Here is a 22,272-nt window from a genome sequence, read left to right on the forward strand (position 1 = left end):
ATGATAAAGGTGCAGAATGCACTCTGGCTAGGAGACTTTGACATCAATCACCACGCGTGACATGGCAGTATCACTACTGACTAAGCTGGTCAAGTCGTAAAGGACACAGCTGTTAGAAACAAACACTGAAAATGCCGTGGAAACTCCGCAGCTGGAGAACCATCTGTGGAGAAAGAAATAGAGTTAATACGACATGTCCACTATGACACAGATGCTGCCAGACTAGCTGAGGTTCTCCAGCATTCCTTGTGTTAGTTTTAGCTTTCCAAGATCCACAGTATTTGCTTTTATTTAACATAGCTACTATACAGTGGACTACGCTAGTAACTCCCTAATAATAACACATAATACAGATGTTAACGAAAGGTAGGAACTTGGAACAATCATAATCACAATGAAAAAGGTGCTGAGCAAATTATTGTAATGGAAGGCAGGCAAGACCCCAGAGCCTGATGCCCTACAGTCTTAAAAGATTTGGTAACAGAGGTACTGGATCTGTTAATTATAATATCCTAAAATTCCATGGGAATATTCCAGTGCATTGGAAAAATGTTAATATAATGCCCTTATTCAAAAAGGGAGTATAGCAGAAAATAGGAAGCTACAAATCAGTTAGTTTAACATCAGTCATTTGGATATTGGTAGAATCCATTACTAAGCAGCTAATAATAGGACATTTGGATAGTTTAAATGCATCAGTGTCAACATGATTTAGTGAAGAGTAAATCATGTTTGACTAATTTACTAGAGTTCTTCAAAGACATAACAAACAATGTAGAACATGAGAATCCTGTAGATGTAAAATATTTGGGCTTCCAGAGGCATCTGATAAGGTTCTGTGCAGAAGAATGATGTGCAATGTTAGGTCATATAGTGCTTAGCGGTAATTCATTAGTTTGGATAGAACATTGGTTAACCAACAAAAGGGGGAGAGTTGGGATAATTAGGTTGGCAAAGTATGACTAGTGGAGTGCCACAGAATTTGGTTCTTGGGTCCCAACTATCAAGCAGCACTCGCTTAGCAATAGTATGCTCACTGATGCACAGTTTGGGTTTTGCCTGGGCTGCTCAGCTCCTGACGTAATTACAGCCTTGGTTCAAACATGGACAAAAGGAGCTAAATTCCATTGGTGAGGTGAGAATGACTGTGCTCAGCATCCTGGCCAAGTTTGATAGATTGTAGCATCAAAGCTTCCTGGCAAAACCTGAGTCAATGGGAATCAGGACCACAGTTCAAAGCTGGATGAATACAGCTCCAATAAAATTCAAGAAGCCTTACACTAGATAGGGCAAAGCAGTTAATCACTATCCTGACTTGGAAATGTATCACCATTCCTTCACTAGCACTGTCTCAAATTTCTAGAACTCCCCCCAAAACAATGTTCAGGGTGTCCATACAGCATAAAGCCAGAAGCAAGTCAAGAAGACAACTAGTGAAGTGCAATAAATGTTGGTCCAGCCAGCAAAATCCACATCACCCATGTGACATGATTAAAAGAATCTGGAGGAATGCTTGGTGCAGTATAACTAGACTGCTGTTTGTCAAATGGCACAGGCACTTCAGGGTTCTGTTGTGTTTTTGTGGCAGAAGCAATTTTGTTGGTTCTTTTCAGGTTTGGGGCTGGATTCTCCTCCAGCTATTATCATGTAAATGGTACAGTGGGAATTTTATCTGTTCATGTGACTTGCCTGTTAACCTGCTGTAATCCTCTCCAAAGGCTCTTGTTTACTTTCAGGACTAGTTTTGAAGTAGTTCCTGATTGGGTTTGTGAGCAGATGCCTCTATCATGGCTGTAATAGTAGAACTGACCACTGTGCACATCACATTCCATCTTGACACTGCTGATGACTCCATCAAGTCATGTGGCACTATTGCTTAGCGAAATAGGACATATCTATCAGCTTAAAACTAAGTTAAAAATCACACAACACCAGGTTATAGTCTAACAGGTTTAATTGGAAGCACACTAGCTTTCGGAGCGACGCTCCTTCATCAGGTGATTGTCCTATCACCTGATGAAGGAGCGTCACTCCGAAAGGTAGTGTGCTTCCAATTAAACCTGTTGGACTATAACCTGGTGTTGTGTGATTTTTAACTTTGTACACCCCTGTCCAACACTGGCATCTCCAAATCAAGCTTAAAACTAGGCAGCTATGAGTCATCACCAGCGACAGAATTGTAATAAACCATAATCTGCAACCTCATGGCCCACTATACTCATCAATGGTTATCAAATTAGATGACCAATCCTGATTCAGTGAGGAATATTGAACAGCATAAAAATAAGGTGACAGTTTTGTTAAGCCACAACGCAGGATTTCAAAAATCCCACGGAATCCAGATCAAGATTATGTTGCTCTGCTGGACTGCAATGTAAGATTTGGCTGCTGAGATTCTGCTCTGCCATTCTGTTGTTTTGAGTTCTATGATAACAAAGTTAAAAGCTGAGAAACTAGCTGTGCAGTGATGTACATCCAGAAGTTCAGCAGGGAATCCCAGCTTTTGCAGTGTGTGCGTGTCCTAGTCAGAAAATCCATTCTCCCAAAGGCTGATGTCCATTTCTCTTGACCTTATAATAATCTGCAATACCACCAGCATTTGGCGTTTGCATAGTTGCCTAGGCTCTTGTACCTGCCCTATTGCTGCTATATTCTCAGTTTCCTGCTCTTCTGCCAAAAACATTTCACTCACCACTGATCCATTTCCGATCTGTTTCTGCTTGGTCCCATCTCGATCTCATGTCAGCTACTCATCAGAAAGATCATCACTTGCATCATCTGAGTTACTAGAAAAACTAAATATTGTGGTCAATTCTTCAAGCCTCTTCATCTGTTCATTTTCCATGCAAAAACCTCCAGTAGTTTGTCCATTAAGCACTTGCTGTCTGCCTTAAATTTCTTTCTTTTTCTTAAACCTAAACCTTATGTTCCTTGACATCTACTGTTCTCTGATTTTGGACCCTCTTTCTCATTACTGGATCAGATTTACCCTGTACTCTTGCCATTTCCTTTTTAAATGCCTCTCGTTGCTTTGGCAAGGTTTTGCCTGAAAGTAGCTGCTTCCAGTGCACTTGGGCCAAATCATATCTTATTCTCAGTAGAATTAGGATTTCCCCAGTTTACAGCTTTTATTCCCATCCCACTTTTATCCCTTTCCATTGCTATCCTGAATCTAACTCAGCCACTGTCACCATCACCAAAATGCTCCCTTTCTTTATTCATTCATGGGATGTGGGCATCACTGATTGGATCAGCAATTATTGTTCAACCATAGTTCCCTTTGAGAAGGTAGTGTTGAGTTGTTTTTTTGAACCTCTGAAATTCATATAGTTTAGGTGGATCTATAATGAAATTAGGGAGGAAATTCTACAATTTTGATCCAGTGGCACTGAAAGTATGGCAATATATTTTCAAGTCAGCATGTTGAATGGCTTGCAGAAGAACATGCTTGTGGTGTGTCCCATATATCTGCTGTTTTCTAAAGGTATTGGTCATGGCTTTGGAAAGTGCTGCTTAAAGAGCTTTGGTGATTTTCCACAGTGCATGTTGTAGGTGGTATACACTGCTGCTAATAGTGTCAGTAATGGTGGGAGTGGACGCTTATAGTTGTGTTGCTAATCAAGCAGGCTGCTTTGTCATGGATGGTATCAAGGTTTTTGAGTGTTGTTGGAGCTGCACTCATCCATGCATGTTCCTGATTTCTATCTTGTTGGTAGTGGACAGGCTTTGGGGAGTCATGAGATGAGTTATTCACTGCATGATTCCTGCTACTCTCTGATCTGCTCTTCTAGCCACAGTATTAAATAGGTAGTCCAGTTCAGTTTCTGAAGTATCTCCAGGATGCTGATAATGGGGAATTCACTGATGGTAATGCCAATGGGTGTCAAAGAGCAATAGTTAGATTCTCTCTTGCTGAAGATGGTAATCTCTTGGCACATGTATGGCACAAATGTTATTACTCACTTGTCAGCCATGCCTGGACATTGTGCTAGTCATATTGCATTTACACACCACCCACTTCAGTACCTGAAGAGTAAGAATGGTACTAAACATCATGCACTGATCAATAACATTCCCACTTCTGACTTCATGATGGGGGGAATGTTATTGATGAAGAAGCTGCAGATGTTTGGGCTTTGGTGCTACATTGAGAAACTCCTGCAAGGATGTCCTGGAGCTGGGATGCTTGACCTTCAACAACCTCTATTATCTACTTTTGTAGTAGATATGACAGCAGAGAGCTTTCCCCCGATTCCCATTGACTTGAGTTTTGCTGGGGGTCATTGATGCTACAGTCAAATGTGGCATTGATGTCAGGGCTATTTCTCTCATTTCAGATCTGAAAATAAGCTCTTTGTCCATCTTTGAACCAAGGCTATAACAAGATCATTAGCAGAATGGCCCTGAAAGAATCCAGACTGAGCATCGGTGAGCAGATTATTGTTGAGCAAGTGGCAGCTGATAGCACTGTCGATGACATCTTTCATCACTTTACTGATGATCAAAAGTAGACTGATAGAGCTGTAATTGGCCAAATTACATTTGTCCTGCTTTTTGTCTGCAGGGCATTACTCAGCAATTTTCTACATTATAGGGTAGATATCAGTGTTTACGAGAACAGCTTGTTTATGGGCCTGACAAGTTCTGGAGCACAAATCTTCACATGCGTGCATTCTGTGCTTTAGTTACGAAAACATCCAGAACCCTCTGTGAGGCATTGTTTTAGAGACTCTTTCCATTTAAATAATTGTCTGTCTTTTGATTCTTCCTGCCAAACATTCTCGCTGTCGTACATTCTTATATTAAACTCCATCTGTCAAGTGTTTTTCTATTAAATGACCCTATATATATGTCATTGAAGATTTCTGATGTCCTCATTGTAATGTGTCCTCCCTCATATTTTTGTATTAACAGCAAATTTAGATACATTAAATTGTTCCCCTTCCTCCAAGTCATTAATTTAGATAGTAAATATCTAAGGCCCTATGACAAATCCTTGTGAAACTCCACAAATTACATCTTTTCAAACTTAAAGACTCATTAGTCTTGACTCTCTGTCTCCCATAGTTCTCGATCCATATCCTAATACTATCTGCAATAGACTTTTATATGGCACCTTATTGAATGCCTTCGGAATTCCAAATAAACTACCTCTACTGGGTTCCCTTTATCAATTCTGCTGATATATCCTTGAATAACTCTACCACATTTGTCAAACACGGTTTCCCTTTCACAAAACCATGTTTACTTTATTTGATTAAATCAATTTTTTTAAAAAAAATGTCTTGCTGTTTATATCTTAATAATGGACTCTAGTGTTTTCTCAATATCAGATGTTAAGCTATCTGGCTTACAGTTTCCTGGTTTCTGACTCCTATATCGTTTTGAATAGAGGTGTCACTTTCACGATTTTCCAATCTCCTAAAATCCTGCAAGAATCCAGTGAGCTCTGGAATATTTTAGTCAATGCCATTACTATCTTGCAGCCACTTCCTTTAAAACCCTTAGATGCAGACCATCAGGTCCTGGTGACTCATCTGTATTCAGTCCCTTTAGTTTGTCAGGTATGGATATCATACTGCCACATGCCATTCATGATGTCAACTCAACTGCCTTCCTCCTCAGTCTCCTTGCATTAAAACATATTCCATTTAACCTTGCTAGTCTCACTTCTTTCTTATCTAGCCTAGGTTTCCTCTGCTTTCCAGACTTACTTATTCATGCTTTAACTTCTGCTTCCATCTCAACTTCTTTTCCTACTGAACTACTTGTCAGGATCCAATCCACTGCTAAACATTTTAAATCTGACCCAATATCATTAGCAATCCTCCCATGAGGGTCCTCTTCCTGTTTAGAGGTAACCTAAATTGCACAGGTTTCACCTTCACCATAAACAGTCTCAACGCCTCATGAATCTAAAGCTCTCCCTCCTGAACCATCTCTCCAAACATGCTTTCCTCTTTCTATTCTTGCATTCGCCACAGTGTAGCATGAAGAGAAATCTGGAGACTACTATCTTTGATGTTCTGCTTTTCAATTTTCTACTTAATTTCGTAAAGTCTGTCCTAAACTCTTTTCTCCACTTACAAACTGTCTCCATAATTTACTCTCCTTTCCAACCTCATCTCAACAAGTACAAGGATTTCTTAGGCACTAAGATACCTTTTCTTCATTCTTCTCTTCCCTTCATCCACCAAGCTACGGTAATTCCCAGGTTCCTCTGATTTGTTTCTCTTCATCAAGAATATCACTTAAAGCTAACTTCATTAACCAAGCTATTAGTCCCCTGTACTAATATCCTTTTCAACTTCATGTCAATTTTTAACCTATTATGCCCTGTTAGGGGCTTTAAAATATGTTCTATATTCTTATAGAAATATTAAAAAGAAGTAGGCCATTCAGCCCTTCAAGCCTGCTCCACCATTCAGTAGGATCATGGCTGATCATCCAACTCACTACATTGCTTCTGCTTTTTCCCCATTGCCGATAAACTCTCATACAGCTTCCTAATTTGGAAATAGTTCACCGTTCTATCAGTGCTACTGAATCAAAATTCTGGATTACACTGAGGGAGTATCTATAACACAGTATTTCAAGAATTTGGCACATTACAACTTTTTCAGAACAATTGGGGTAAGCAATAAATGCTGGCTTTGCTATTGATGCCAACAGTGAATGAATGTGTAGCAAATAAGTCCTCCACATCTCAGTGCTCTTTCAATCTTTACCTTGCTCCATATCCTATATTCACCCCACAATTGGCAATCATGTTTTTATTTTGAGGCCAGAACTGGAATTATCTCCCAGAAACTCTCCATTTCTCTATCCCACCTCCCCAATCTTTCTTTTACAGGGTGAACTTTACCAGAAATCAGCTAAGTGTTCATTTCAGGGAGTTTTCTGAAGTGTTTCTATTTGTGAGCCTTAGTGAGTTTTTCATGCAGTTTTACGTTGCTCACATTAATATCTGTCTGCTTGACCTCTACATCACCCTGTTTGCACTATTATGCACTCAGCAGTGGTGGAACTATCCATCGCTGCTGGGAGCTTCTCGGATTTCCAGCATTGGCACCATATTTAAAGTCCAGCTGTGCACCAGGTCAGTTGCTGCCAGTATTTCACAGTATACATCGTGGAAGGTAAAGTAAAAGGTACAGCTTCTAGGAGCATATGGATAGCTCAGATGATACTTCATTGCAAATACAAGCTCACATTCATAAATGTATTGCTATTTTACATTATCACCTGCCTGATTGACTGTCATTGTAACTGCAGCAACAACAGTCAAGCAACACAGGTTTACCATCCTTACTGCTATACCATCTTAGAACCCTGTTTAAGGAGTGCTACTCTTTCCCTTACACTCCATGTAGCATAACGTCTTCTCACTGTTCAACATGGGAGCATTATAAGCTGGTCAGTCTTCAAATGGTTGAAAACAATAACTTTTACTAAACAGCGATAAAAGGAAAACAAAAAATAAAGCTCCTATGGCTTCTGTGAATAAACAGAGACTGTTTGCATTTTGAGCAACAACAAATTTACAAACAATGAATGATCACTGCACCTAGCTCGCATCTATTGAACCAGATGTCTGGTTTGTTTTATTCTGTTGAGCGGAATGTAATGCTCCTCCTGTGAATTGTCCTCATCTTCCTTCATGGGAGACAGCTGGCACTCCCAGCTTTTCAGCATCCATTACATTGTCTCTATACCTGCTCTAGTTGTGCAGAGTACAGTATGCCAGGAATTTGTGCCATTCTCTGTGAGGAGGATACTGTAAACACACCAACCCTCACCCCCAGACCTATCTCAGCAGCATAACCTATCTTCAGATAACCTACAATCTACTCAATGGTGGAAGAATAGTTGTGCTGCATCCAAGCTCTACCTCAGTCAGGAATTGCATAAAGGAGTCATCTGTGGTTGCAGAGGGTAGCACTTGTTTCCCAGTAACCATTCTTGTAAGGCATCTGCTTCTTAAAATGACTTAGGAACATGAGAGTTATCAAGCCAGTAGGCATCATGGCAGTTTCCAGTGTAAATGACACAGACTTCTAAGATGTGATGTTGTTATGACAATGGATCAGAACCCAAAGTACTTATTGACATGTTTTAACTTTTAATTCCAAAATGTGTTGTTTTTTTTGAAAAAAAACACTGCTACGAAAAATTCTGTGGATTTAAATTTAGTGACTGGTGAAGGTTTGTGTAAATCCATTTGAATGTTACACATGTAATATTTTCAGTGATTCTTCAAAAAGGAAAAGACTTTATAAAAGAGATAACTACTTCTCCTCTCTTGCCAGGAAGCCACTTTTGTTGACATATGTATTGTACCCTTCAGAAATACACATAGACAGGGGTAAAAGCCAATTTCAGTTGTACTGGAGTGGACTAGTAGTTCTGAATATTCTTGTGTATACCAGCCCGTGTTCAAGTTTTAGCTTGCTGTGTAGATTACAATCAAAGAACTACCCCTAAGTCACCCAGTGTTGTCAGCAAAGACCCTCTCTCACATTCAGTGTTGAAAACCAGTGGAAAAGAGGAATCAGGATATAGGAACACTAAAACCAAGGATGTCAGTGTCAACGCAACCAGTATTCTCCATTGCAAGTTGCAACATTCAACTATTCATTCTTCATGAAGAATTAAGAGCATGATTCATGAAGTTAAGCAAATCCCTGAGTGTTATTGGGAATTTTGTATCTGAATGAAGAATGGCCAAATTTTAAAATGGTGATGCGAATGAGTGATATTGAGAAATACTAGGGCCGGCCAAACATTACTGATGAGGAAAAGCACGATTTTCCAACCAAAACAGTGCAATAATTGCCAAAGTACTGGTAAAAGGGATTGAGGGAGAGTATGTCCATTCCCCTTTCTAAGCGTATCTGGAGTGCAAAATTGTGCCAAACAATGACCATAACATTGTGCCTAGTTTGCCTATGGATAGAATCAACTTCTTTCTTGGCAATGATCTAGCAGGAGCAAAGGGAATTGCATCCCTAGTGGTCTCCAAGAGACCAGCTGAGGTCAGTGAAACAGAATAACTGCTGAAGAAAGTGCCTGACATTTTCCAAGACTGTATTGTCAAGTGGGGCAGACAAGTGAATCTCGTGGCTGGGGTATAACTGAAAATGGAAGATCTTCAAGTCATGTTATCTGGAACCTATTTCAGAAGCTAGAAGATTCCATAGAAGTAATAATTGGAATTTCTTTGGTAGCAGCGAACAAACTGACTGACTATTAAAACTAGTAGCTCAGACTGCTCCCACTGACACTGAGGCAGAAGTAGCCCCTCAAGCTACTATGTTAAAAACTAGGGCTTGATGAAGAAATGTATGTCACAGACCTGCAAACAAGGGGACAGTGATCCAACATGTCGTTCACCACTAAGGTTCTGTGGTGAAATATTTTGGCTAGCACAAAATATTCTGATGGTTGGTCATGTTGGTATATGTAAAACACAATCCTGCATCAACCAACATTTTGATGGCCACAGATTCACAAAGGTGTAGTAATGAAGGGCTTATGCTCGAAACGTTGAATTCTCTATTCCTGAGATGCTGCCTAACCTGCTGTGCTTTGACCAGCAACACATTTGCAGCTGTGATCTCCAGCATCTGCAGACCTCATTTTTTACTCTAATGTTTTACAGAACCTACCACATTGCCTGGTTATGGGAAATCCTACAGTAAAACCTCTACCTATTGATTACTCTGTTGCCTGTAGGGAACCATTTAGCAAGGTGTTAATGGACGGTGTTGAATGCCTAGCTAAAACAGAGGGCCTATCAGCAATATCTTGTCCAATTTTTATTTTTGATGCACCACTTCCCGTGATCTCTGCATGGCATCGATATCCAAAACCAAAAGTCATGCATCAGCATAGCAATTGGCATGAACAAAAACATGGATTGGCTGCATGGCCACACAACTTAGAAGGAACATTAGTTGTCAATATATCCTTACCATCATGGACACGGCTGCCCATTTTGCAGAGAGTTCCCCTGAGTACCAAAATAGTGGTGGGAGAATTGACCCAATTCTTCATTGAGTATGGTCTGCCCATTCAGTTCCAGTCAGACCAGGACTCAGATTTTATCGCCAAAATATTTCAGGTAGTCATGGACAATCTGGGTCTGATCCAGTGAAACTCTTCAAAGTATGAAGACTACCATCACCTGCAAGTTCTCCTCCAAGCCACACATCATCCTGACTTAGAAATATAGCCCTTTGTTCACTGTCTCTGGAATTCTGGAATCTCGGAATTTTCTCCCTTTGGGCATTGTGGGCCTACCTATAACACATGAACTGCAGCAGTTCTAGAAGACAGCTCACCACCACCACTAGGGATGGGCAATAAATGCTGGCCCAGCCAGAGCTGCCCATGTCCCATTAGTGAATAAAAAAAATTCACTCACAGGGGAGACAAAATAGTACCACCAGATTCTGTAAACAACAATTCTCTTGCCATGAGTATATTGCCATGCGTACCCCAAAACTGATATAAAAATGAGATTGTCTTCTGTTCTCAACAAGGTCTCCCCCTATCACTGTATTGATTTTACTCCATTTGAATTATTTTGTAAGTACCGAGTCCAACACACTCTTACATTAATCAAGGAGAGGTTTGTAGAGCAGAATAACAGTCTCCGTGTTAAATCACATAGCAGAGTTCCCAGAGGGACTTGTGTGAGTCTGTGAAGAGACCCAAGCAGCCTTGAAAATCTCCCAAATAGTGAAGAAGCCAAAGGCAGACAATGATGCCAGGGCCCAATCCTTTCCCAAATGACCTTGAATCACCACCACACCCAGGTTTTCGCTGTTTAAAAACACTTTGATCAGTTCTTTTTTGGTCCAAAAACGTAATCTCATGCTTATCGGTGTTGAAACCAATTTTTTCTCAGTCATTCAATCTCCCATTGGCACTTTGAAATGTTATGCTCCTGTCTGCATTACTTGCAATATTGATAATTGTTGCTGTCATCAGTAAATCATGATAAACAACAAACCATGATATAGGTTGTTATAAAACAACATAAAAGTTACAGCACAGAATGAAGCCATTAGCCCACAGTTGTCAATCCCACAACTGATAAACAACAAAATGATTTTGTATACATTATTTACACTGGTAGCCATTTCTGTAAGGGGAAAAAATAGTTCATTATATTATTCTCTCCTACTTTTGGCTCCAGAGCTCTAATCTAGCTTTGAAGCTGTACAAGTATAAACTGCAAGCACTTACTGACAGATCTTAATGTATAAAATAAAACTAAAATGTTCAATTGGACAGCTTAATGACTTCATTTTTTGATATTAATGCGATAATATTTTACTTGGTGTATAATAACTAAATTGAGAGCCTTTCTTGTTTTGGATTATCTGTTGGTACATTTTCTGTCATAGTCATAAATATTAGTTTACTTCGTTAATATGCGTTGGCTGGTTCTACAAGTTTTGACTAGTTCTGTTTCGTACTGAAATAGTGACAAAGTGATGGAGATAACGGGAGTGACTTGTACGTGTACATTGTGCATATCTCCTAGTACACGTCAGAAACATTTCAGCAAGCCTTTTTTGTGTCCCCAAACAACCATTCCTAAATTAAAACAACGACTATTGTTAGAACTATATCATTGCTTGTAAAACGATTTGCAGATGCAAATCTTTATTTTATATGATGTACGGTAACCATGTGGGTTCAGTGTAAAGATCCATTTGCAATGGATAAGTTCCCGCTTTTGTCTTAATAAAAATATTTGGGCAGGTAATTGAGAACGAAGAGATAGTTATTACAGTTTTTATTGTTATGAGGAAACCACGACCACATTGTCGAATTGTCGAGGACTGCAGCTGCTTCATCAAACCAGCAAGCACTAAATGTGTCCCCGCTTTCAAACCGAGGGCCACTAATACAATGCATCCAAGATCGCAAAAAAAAGGTACAGAACCGAAAGATAATTGCATCTTTTTTGCCATGAATTCTCCAAGCATTTCTGTCCTGCTCCTTTATTGCGGAAAATGTGTCACTGCTTGAAATGCTGAATGTCAAACTCAGTAACGTTCATAAATCGTGGGGCTTTGTTTCTGATTGAGTCCTGGTTGACTTGTTTTTCTTCTATATTTGCCATATTCCGGCCTCCTCTTTCTTCACTCGGACTTCAGGTATATCTTCTGTCAACTTTATTTTCGTTTTGCTGTCAATCCAATGTATCCAATAATTTAGACCAGAAAAGAAATATTATTAACAATTTGTTTACATAGCTTTTAACTAATTCAAATGTGTTAAGGTAGGATGTCGGGAAAATTAATAAAATATCATCTGAGCCAATTAACAGGTTTTTTTTGCAGCAGACTCATTTTCCAAACTTTGTAATGTCAATATGTGGTAGAAAAGTGTGGCGCTAGAGAAGCCATCCCCGATGAAGGGCATATGTCCAAAACATCGACTCCTCCGCTCCTGGGGTGTTGCATGACCGGCTGTGCTTTCCCGTGGCCACACCTTTTGACTCTGATCTCCAGCATCTGCAGTTCTCACTTTCTCCAATGTCAGTATGTAGTATGGCACCTCGAAGCAGGAAATTAGCCAATGTCCACCTACCGCCATAGGGACATGTTTGGGCAAAACTGTGAATCACTTAACTGTGAACTCATCCACACTCTACTGATAAACCATAGCCTATTTCAAATGTGAAGTCTGACAACCAAACTCTGTATCTATAGTATGAATGAAAATTTGGCACATGTATTCTCTGTTCCATATATGGTATAAACAAAATAATAGTTTTTCCACAGATGTACCCCTGGAAGTGAGGATTTGGTGGTGGCTGTTAATTTACTTGATATAAAACATGTGGAAAGGGAAATGAAAGACTAGAGATGTTTTATACCTCAATGTGTTTTACATATGAACATAGGAACAGGAGAAGGCCATTCTGCCCTTCAGTCTATTCTGCCATTTAATGAGATCAGGCTGATCAGTGGCATAACTCCATTTACCTGTCTTTAGTCCATAACAATTGAGATCTTTGCTTAATAAAAACAGTATCTCAGATTTAAAATTAAAAACTGATGTAGCATCAACTGCTTTTTGTGAAAGAGAGTTCCAAATATCTACCACCCATTGGTTTTAAATATCTCTTCTAAATGGTCTGGCCTTCATTCTCAGACTATGTCTCCTACTCTAGAATCTCCAACCAGTAGAAATAATATATCTTTATCTACCCTGTGTTTTCCCATCAATGTCTTGATGACTTTGATCAGATCACCCTTCTAAATTCTATTGAACACATGCCTAATTTGTATAATTTCTCCTCATAACTTCTCCTTAAGCCTTGGTATCATTCTTGTAAAACCTATGTTGTGCTCTCTCCAAAGCCAATATACCCTCCTAAAGGTGTGGTGCCCAGCTCTATGCATGGTACTTCAAGTAGGATCTAACCTGGGTTTTGCGTAGCTGCAGAATAACTTCTCCATCCAGTCTTCTAGTTATAAATGCCAGCAATTCATTAATGTACTTGATTATTTTCATGGCATTTTAAAGATCTCTGCATCTGAACCCCAAGTGTCTTTGGACATCCATATGTTTAACTTCATACCAACTAGGAAGTGCCCTGATCTATCCCTTTTCAGTCCAAAATGGATAATCTCACACTTGCTTACATTAACTCCATCTGCCACAGTTTACCCATTCACCTAGTCTATCAATATCCTTTTGTAATTTTATGCTATCATCTACATTGTCTACAATGCTGCCTGACTTGTGTCATCAACAAATTTAGATATGACTTTCCATATTATTATCCAACTCATAGAAATATCATCATAGAATTCCTACAGTGTGGAAACAAGCCATTTGACCCATAGTGGTGTCCAAAGAGCATCCAACCAGACCCATCCCATCCCCAAAACCCTGCATTTCTCATGCCAACCCATTTAGCTTGTACATCCCTGGACACTATGGGTAATTTAGCATGGCCAGTCCACACCTTTGGACTGTGGGAGGAAACTAGAACACCCAAAAGAAACCCAGACAGACACAGGGAAAACATGTGGACTCTACACAGACATTTGTCTAAGGGTTGAGAGTGTGGTGCCGGAAGGTCAGGCAGAATCCAAGGAGCAGGACAATTGACGTTTCGGGCATAAACCCTTCATCAGGAATGACGCTTGTGGGATAGTGAGACTGAGTTCATTTGGCTTGCTATCCCAGTGTTGATTCCTGATAAAGGGCTTATGCCAGAAATGTCAATTCTCCTGCTCATCAGATGCTGCCTGACCTGCTGTGCTTTTCCAGCACCACACTCTCGACTTTAATCTCCAGCATCTGCAGCCCTCACTTTCTCCTAGACGTTCACCTAAGACTGGAATTGAACCCAGTTGTGTAGTACTGAGGCACAGTGCTAGCCACTGAGCCACAAGTCATTAATAAATAGTGAATAATTGAGACCTTAACACAGATCCTTGTGGGACACGCCTGGTCACAACCTGTCAATTTGTGTATTTACTCATTATCCTTACATTCTGTCACCTGCCACTCAACCAGTTCCCCAGCCATGTTATACATTTGCACTATTGTCAGTGTTGTGCTGTAGAAAGATGGTGTTATTTGCTGAGTCAATTGTATATTTATTTTATAAATGTTGAATTTGTTTCAAAATAACTTTCAAGCTCAGCACCACTGAGAAATAACAATTAAAGTCACCTTTTGGTTATTCCCCAGTTGTCCAGTGAGAAAAGGTCGAGAGTGTGTTGCTGGAAAAGCACAGCAGGTCAGGCAGCATCCGAGGAGCAGGAGAGACGACGTTTCGGGCAAAAGCCCTTCATCAGGATGAATTCATCACGAACTAACACTCCGAGAAGCCCACATGTGTGTGGCATTGTCCCTTTAAAAGCACCTTGTATCTTGTCCCATTCCCACCCTGACTTCCAGAAGTAGAACAAGTTGGATGTCAGACACACGCGTGCGCTCATGTGGCCGGCAGGCTGCGCACTTCGGGAGGGGTGTGTGGTTTTAGCATCAGGACTGGGTCTGAAAGTGAAACATTTCCAGCAAGTGGCGTTCCCACTTTTTACAGCAACACACGTACAGAGCGCTGTGTGTGTGTGCGTGCTCCGCCAAATACCGGGAATCATGACGAATAAGCAACTGCAAAGTGATGGAATGAACGGTTGTTCCTTATCATAAAGTTTCTCGTCGATCTCTGTGTCGTCTGAATACTTTTAAGAGAGTGAGAACAAGCAGGAAAACAGCATTTTCTTGTTCTTAAGTTCGAGGGGGAAAAGTGAATTTACAAAAAAAGAATCAACCAACTGCTTCGCCCTTTCCATGAAGGAGTGAGTGGACGAAGGAGTCGCCTGTTCCCCTTTAGATATAAAGGAGAGCGGGGTGGGGAGGGGGCGGAGGACAGTCTCGGAGAGACAAACCAGGGGAGGTGGGCGAGTCAGAGGCGCCCAGCCCGGGGCAAGGGGGCAGCGAGAGTCTGAGGCGGCCTGTGACATGGCGGCGGCGGCTGGAACAGGAGGGGTCAGCACCCTGCCCACACTCTCTGATGCCGGCAGCAGCCCCTTCCCGCCCGGATCCTTCAAGGAACCCAAAAGACTTTACTGTAAAAACGGGGGCTACTTCCTGAGGATCTTGCCGGATGGCAGGGTGGACGGAACCCGTGAGAAGAATGATGGAAACAGTGAGTGTTGCATGTTTCCATTAACGTTTTACTGATAAGTCATCTTTCGTGTGTGTTCCTTGACATCTTCTACCTGAGGCTTAATTTTCTTACTTTTTTTAACCAAGCCATTAGGAGATGCACATTCCATTTCCATTCATGTTTTTCACTTCGAAATCTCAGTCTAGCAGTGATTGCTACATAATAATTAACTTCAGTTTCACCGTTTCTATCCGGCCCTGGTTGTAATTCATAATTTCGAATCTCGTCCTGAACATCAAATTCACAAATCATTTATATTTATAGATTTGATTTACCTAACACAAGGAACGGTATACCTTTATCTACCCTGACACTCCAGTATTTGCTCCATCTTTGAAGGATATTCATCAAAACCTTGTGGCTGCTTGACCGTGTTGTGGAGACAAATTTCTCCACTTTGCCGCGTCAACTCTAACATCATGTAGACCTTTTGACTTGCCTGCTGTCGACCTTTATTCAGGTAGCGATCTTTTTGTACTTCATTTTAAAGTTTGTCAAACAAAACTCGTCAGTCATCGTCCGCTGAGAAGTAGTTGGGATTAGTTGCAAGATAGATACAAGGAAAATAATATAGTTACCAGCTGTGTTCACGCTCCCCACCCTTCCATTACAACTTCATTGCCAGCAAGAGATTATGGTATTAAATTTTCTGTGAATCAAAAATGAACGTTAACAGGTATCGCGTTCTTATTAACAGTTAACTGTAACAGTAGAGCACAAAGTATCCCACTCTCATCACTCCAGATCCCCATTATTATCTGAGTAATAATTACATACACCCCAGTCCAGCACCGTTACCTCCAAATCATCTCGGTAATAATGATTTTTAAAATATGCTTACATCCTTGCATTCTGATATACAATTATTATTTTGTCTAATTTTGCAGCACAACCCTCATTCATCTTGCTGAATAGATTCTGTAAATGTTATCGGCCAGGAAGGGAATGAACAGAATACCATTGAATTGTAGTTTTTCAACATTAAGAAACATACAAGCTTAGTTGTTATTAGTGGGAGCGACGGGAATGTCATTTAATTCGTCAGTAGGTCAAACGCTTAAATATTAAACCAAAGTCTGTTGCTCCCACTTTGTTCATCTCGGCTGAAGCAATTGCGATCATAAATTAGGTAATTCCCAGTTTGGATGTTGATTTATGAAATGCGTATCAGAAACATTAGCTAAGACAAAATACGTGTACCTAGATTGAACCGTATTACACGCATACACTGCTTAGCTCATGGGGGAGGGCAATCCAAATTTCATAGTTTAGGTTTTGGTCATTGGTTTCTGTATTTTTCCGGTTTCCTCTATTGTTACAAGATGTTTGTGCGTAATTGAAATGAATTGCTTCCTTCAGTTGTCAGATGTTTGTCTTTCTCCAGTAGAGCTCACATTGCAATAAGTTTGCATCATTTAATGGCGGAAGTATTATGACATTGACCGAGTTTCCAAATGTTGCACAGACTTCCACGGCTTTTTTTTAACTGTCCGTTTCTTTGCTCACCCATGTGTTCAGTTTTAGAGGTAGGCACTGAGAGATGGGCAGCAGTTCATTCTGCATCTCGTGCTTTGCGTATTATTCGCGAAAACGAATGAAAAATTGGTTCTATTATTGTCGGAAAACTCGACGAAGTTTCATGTCAAAGTGGGTAGCAACATCTGTTTTCTCTAAAACGACATGCAGTACATTAAACATTTTGACATGCTTAATTGCATTTGTTTTGTGTGCATAAATCGGGAAAACGTTCTAATCAGTCCTCGTCGAGACTTACTCTAGTATCATTAAACTGCAGGGTAGGCACGTTGTAACTTTCAGTTTTTGAACTGTGGTAGGCATCAGTGTCAGCATTCTAAGCAATGGCTAAATGAGTTTAAGTACCTGGTAAAAATGACATCAGCCATTTCAGATAACACAAATCTATTGATATTTTTAATCAGTCTGTTCAGAGATATTGTTACGCAAGTCTGCTGCAGGTTGAACCTGAATCCAGTTCTCCTGGCTTAGTAGTATGGACACTACCCAGACACTAGAAGAGCCCTAACACAAGTCAACACCAAAGCTATGCTGATTTGTAAGATCTGTTAGTACAACTTATGAAAGGAAATTATTTGAAGAAAATTGTGCAGTGAAATTCACAAATTAAATTTTGGACTTCCTTTGTGTTTTGAAAGCTGATATTTATGGCCTTCACATAAAACAATGAACATTTTTGGTTTTACTGGGGACATATATGATTTGTACTCGAGCAGTCTCTTGGTTTGGCTTACCAGTATAAGTGACTAAACTTTTTGTCATTCCACTTATCATATGAATTCAAATTCATGAAAGGCATCTAGTCTAGATATAACATTATGTTTAATTTTGTGGGGTTAGCTTTGAAAATAGAGTATGTAAGGTTTTAGTCAACAACCTGCCAACATTATTGCATTATATATTGTAGCAACCACAAACCAAATGAACAGAAATATATCAACCACATTTAGAACGGGCATACCACTTGCACAGCACCACATGCAATGACGCCATCTCCTGACCTGCATTTTGTTTCATGGAGATGATTGTTAAATTGAGAACATATGGCAATGTCTAAGAAAGAAGTGTTGTCACTGGAATTTAAGCAGCTATATAACATTGATTTAATTCCTAACTAAATTATGCTATATGCTATCATGTTGCATTTAATAATAAATTTAACAAAGAGCAAGGGGTAGGATCCAACTTGCAGTGCTATTCCTTGTTATATCAGAATCAAAATAGTTGAATATTTAAAGCTTTGTAAAGTATAATCAGTATCAAAAACTTATGTTTATCCATATCCTAAATGAATATTAAGCTAAAAGAAAATTGCTCTGTCAAGAATGAATAATTTTAAAATGTCTCATTTTTTTTTACATGTGGTAATGCTGTAGTATTTTTCACAGGTTGCATATCTTTGAAAATAATTTGAGTGGTAGGAAATTGATTTCTTTAAGTTCACAGAAGTTCTATCAAGTGAATACTTTTTTCTAAAAGGGTAAAACAATTGGTGCATCATAATTATATTTGCAAATGCAATTTTGCAGCAAATCTATAGCAAAGGGCTGCATTCATAGATGTTTTTGAACCTCCAGTTATTATATACAATGGCCCAGATGAGCACTTTTTACTGGTTGTTGTGATTTTCTTTTTAAGACAGCACTGAGAATTTATACCTGAGTGAAAGAACTACGTATTGTGTAACATATTAAAGAGAAGATTTAATTTTGGGCATTTGTAAGCTTTCAAATGTTTAGAGTTACTTATTACGATAAATGGTCATGTTGAAATCTCAAGTAATGTATCGTTTCATCCATATTGTGAGGAGTCAGACAGAAAAGTTTACAAATGATACAAGCATTGGAAAAATATTATTTTTTTTATATTTTGCATGTTAGGCCACTTGGTAAATAATCATAATATTTGCGACACTCAACTCCTTATCTTTTCAGGGTCTTGGTGGAGCTGGTGTTAGAGGATGTTATTTGAGTTGCTCCCTGTGAAAACTCAAAAGTAGAGTAAACCCTTTCACTGAAGTGTTATATCTATGGAGTTTTAATAAGAGCTACAAAATCAGGGTAGAAGGGAAGTAATAACACTTGTATTTCATAATTTTATTATGTATAAGATTTAAGGTGGAAACATTTATATGGCAACTTGCATGATTTTAGTTAATGCCAAATTGCTTAACAAGGTTTGTATTATTTGAGCTAACTCCGCAGTGACAAATGAGACAAATTTATTAATAGCCTTGAAACAAAAACAAGCAGATCATGACGTATTGTTTTACAGTAATGGATAAATCGCTGTCTCATTTATGTTGTAATAGGTCAGTTGGAAACATTTTGAAAAGCTGCATGCTGCTGTTACAAAACTACTTGAGAACAGTATCACCAAGACAGAGCATTTAATTACTTAACTGCACTGAAGTACTGTGTGTGTGTATATAGAAAATTTCCATTTGACATTGGGGAAAAAGGATTTTTTAATGTTATTCATTTCTTCAAATAATGTTGCATGCAGTGCTACTTTATTTTTCAAAAAAATGAAACATATGAGGGGAAGGGAGGGATTTGTTTTGATAGTTTCTCTGGTAATTTTGTACAACTTTATGGACCTAAGGGTCTCGAATGTGAATAATTGGACTCTTAAGCTGAGTTGAAGCAAAAGCAAAATGTAAATGTTGGATGAGTTTTTAACATGTTGAACATTCCAGGTGAACTTTGTCCAGCAATTAAAATTTAAAAAAGCACAGTTAAGTTTTTCTTTGTGGAAAGCCGTAGGAAACATTTTTCTGAATTTTCCTTTTGGTGTTTTCTCTGCTCCTTATTGTAACTGCAGTAATATAGAGCTATTGCGAGCACAATTTTTATAATGTATCTAATGGGATTAAATGTCTATGTATGAAACCTTTATGTTAAGATATAATTCATTAACTCTTGCTTGGGAGCCTTTTCAAACAGCAACAATGTGTGTTTTTTTAAACTTCAGTTTGAATAGGAGTTCAGATTGAAACCTTCTCCCTCAACCTGGGTAGATTTTTCCACATAAGAGTTGCCAATAAAATATACAGTTTGTGGTTATATAAGACTGCAGGCCACTGGCAATCATTGAGTACTTTATAATTTCTTCATTCTGATTGGTTTGCAGTGATATAATTTGTAATATGATAGAATATTACTGAATGTGATTTCACTCAGATGTTTTCAGATTCTATTAATTTACGATGGTGCATCGGTTTACCAATTTGTTGTGGAATGGATTATTGGTATTTGTTCTACTGCTGTAGAACTGCTTTGCTAGCACGCCACAGCTCTATCATGCAAGCAAGTTGAGGGAAGTTGCATAAAATATGGTGGTTGTTATATATATATATACAATACTGATTTTATTATGTTAGTTCAGAGCTAAAAACGTATTGTAGAGTAATAAGAATGCATAATAAAAACTAAAATGTTGGAAATACTCCTATGCACTGACCTGAAGGCCTCTCCTCCCTCTTTCCTCCCATATTTCACAACAGATATTAATCCTTAGCACTATTCATGGAATTGGGAATCTCCTTTACTCATTTAGAGTGATGCTCTGTAGATCCACCACTTGTGGACTGTGGTAGTGTTACTACCCAGATGGTCCAGGTGAACTCTGCTCCCATTGACTGAGAACAGGTACTAATCCCTAACGAATTGCAAGAGAGAGAGGCAGGAGAATCTAGATTGATATGGTAAAAGAAAGTTGCAAGCATGTCATAAGTATCATGGAATATTAAACTGTTAAAGCTCTTTTTTTATAACCACTTACTCTTGGGCATGTATTCTGATTTTCACAAATGACCTTTGTCTTACGTGGCCTGAAACCAGGATCTTTTTCTCTCTGACTTATTGATACATTCTTTTGACTTTGCTTCAGAATAATTTTGCAACAGTGACTTTTAGCTGCCTACATCCTTAGTGTTTTCCCTTCCTGATAACCCACTAAAATATCATATGCACAAAACAAACAGAAACCCCATTGCAATGCCATTGACTAGATCTAGTTTCTCTTTAGGTTCTGCTGGTCCAAAAGTGGTGAGCTTTAAGGAAGGCTATAAAGGAAGAGAGGATGAAACACTTGGGGATGGAATTCCAGAGATTTGCTTGGATGGAAAGGGGAAGGCATGTATCAAATATAATGGTGGTTAGGAGATTGCCGAATGTTAAAAAAAAATACAGGGAAGCATGCAAGCCCAAAAAGAGACTTGCTCATTTGGATGAGAATTTAAATTGAAGGCTTTGAGATACGGGCAACCAATGTTTTTTTTCCATTGTCCTCTGTCTTCAGAGCAAATACCATTCCTTCGGTATCTTCTCCATCTGTCAATTGTCTGAAGCTGAACTAGGCTGCACACCACCTTTGTGTCATAGTTGGCTTGCATAGGTACACAATCCTTTATCCAAAACCCTCGGGCCAGCTGGTTTTTGGAATTTGGAATTTTTTGGATTTTGAAATAAGTGACAGTTTAACAGTGAAATTACAAAACTCTTACCGAACAGCAGACTCACCTGTGAGTAGTACAAACCCTGAGACAGAATTGTCATCTGCCAGTGCTGGGCCACGCCACCATGTCACATCTGAGTGGGTCAGTGGGTGTGGAGTTGGATTAACTGTTTGCACGCCAAACAACCTTGTTACGGAGAAAGAAACTTCACAAAGAAAACTTTGGATTTTGGAGTTTTTCGGATTTTGGATAAAGGATTGTGTACCTCTTTAAGCTGTTTCTGCACCATTGCCAAATGTATGTCTCACCTCTATACTATCTGATGTTTCCTTGCTTATCCCAGCTTGTTTGTTGTCAAAATCCTTTTAGATATGACTGCATTCTTGGGCAGTCTTCTATGGTCCGCTTGCCACAGAATTATGGTCCTCCAAAACTCTAAAGTGTTCTGATTTGCATAAGTTCCATTCATCCATTACCCTTATGTTTGCTGATTTCAGGCAATGCTTCACCACGAATCAATTTAAAAGTTCTCATTCTTGTTTTAAAATTCTTCTAGACCTCT

General features: G+C 39.2%; 1 protein-coding gene across 1 annotated transcript in view; it reads left to right on the top strand.

The window, feature by feature from the left end:
- The first annotated feature begins 15,461 nt into the window (after positions 1–15,461).
- fgf2 (fibroblast growth factor 2) overlaps positions 15,462–22,272 on the top strand; it is a 94,824-nt gene continuing 88,013 nt past the window's right edge. Inside the window, exon 1 of the mRNA XM_060851672.1 lies at positions 15,462–15,694. Coding sequence (XP_060707655.1) covers positions 15,508–15,694 — 187 coding nt within the window. The 5' untranslated portion in view covers positions 15,462–15,507. The remainder of the gene's footprint in view (positions 15,695–22,272) is intronic.

The sequence above is a fragment of the Hemiscyllium ocellatum genome, chromosome 36, assembly GCF_020745735.1.
Source record: "Hemiscyllium ocellatum isolate sHemOce1 chromosome 36, sHemOce1.pat.X.cur, whole genome shotgun sequence".
NCBI classification, from domain to species: domain Eukaryota; kingdom Metazoa; phylum Chordata; class Chondrichthyes; order Orectolobiformes; family Hemiscylliidae; genus Hemiscyllium; species Hemiscyllium ocellatum.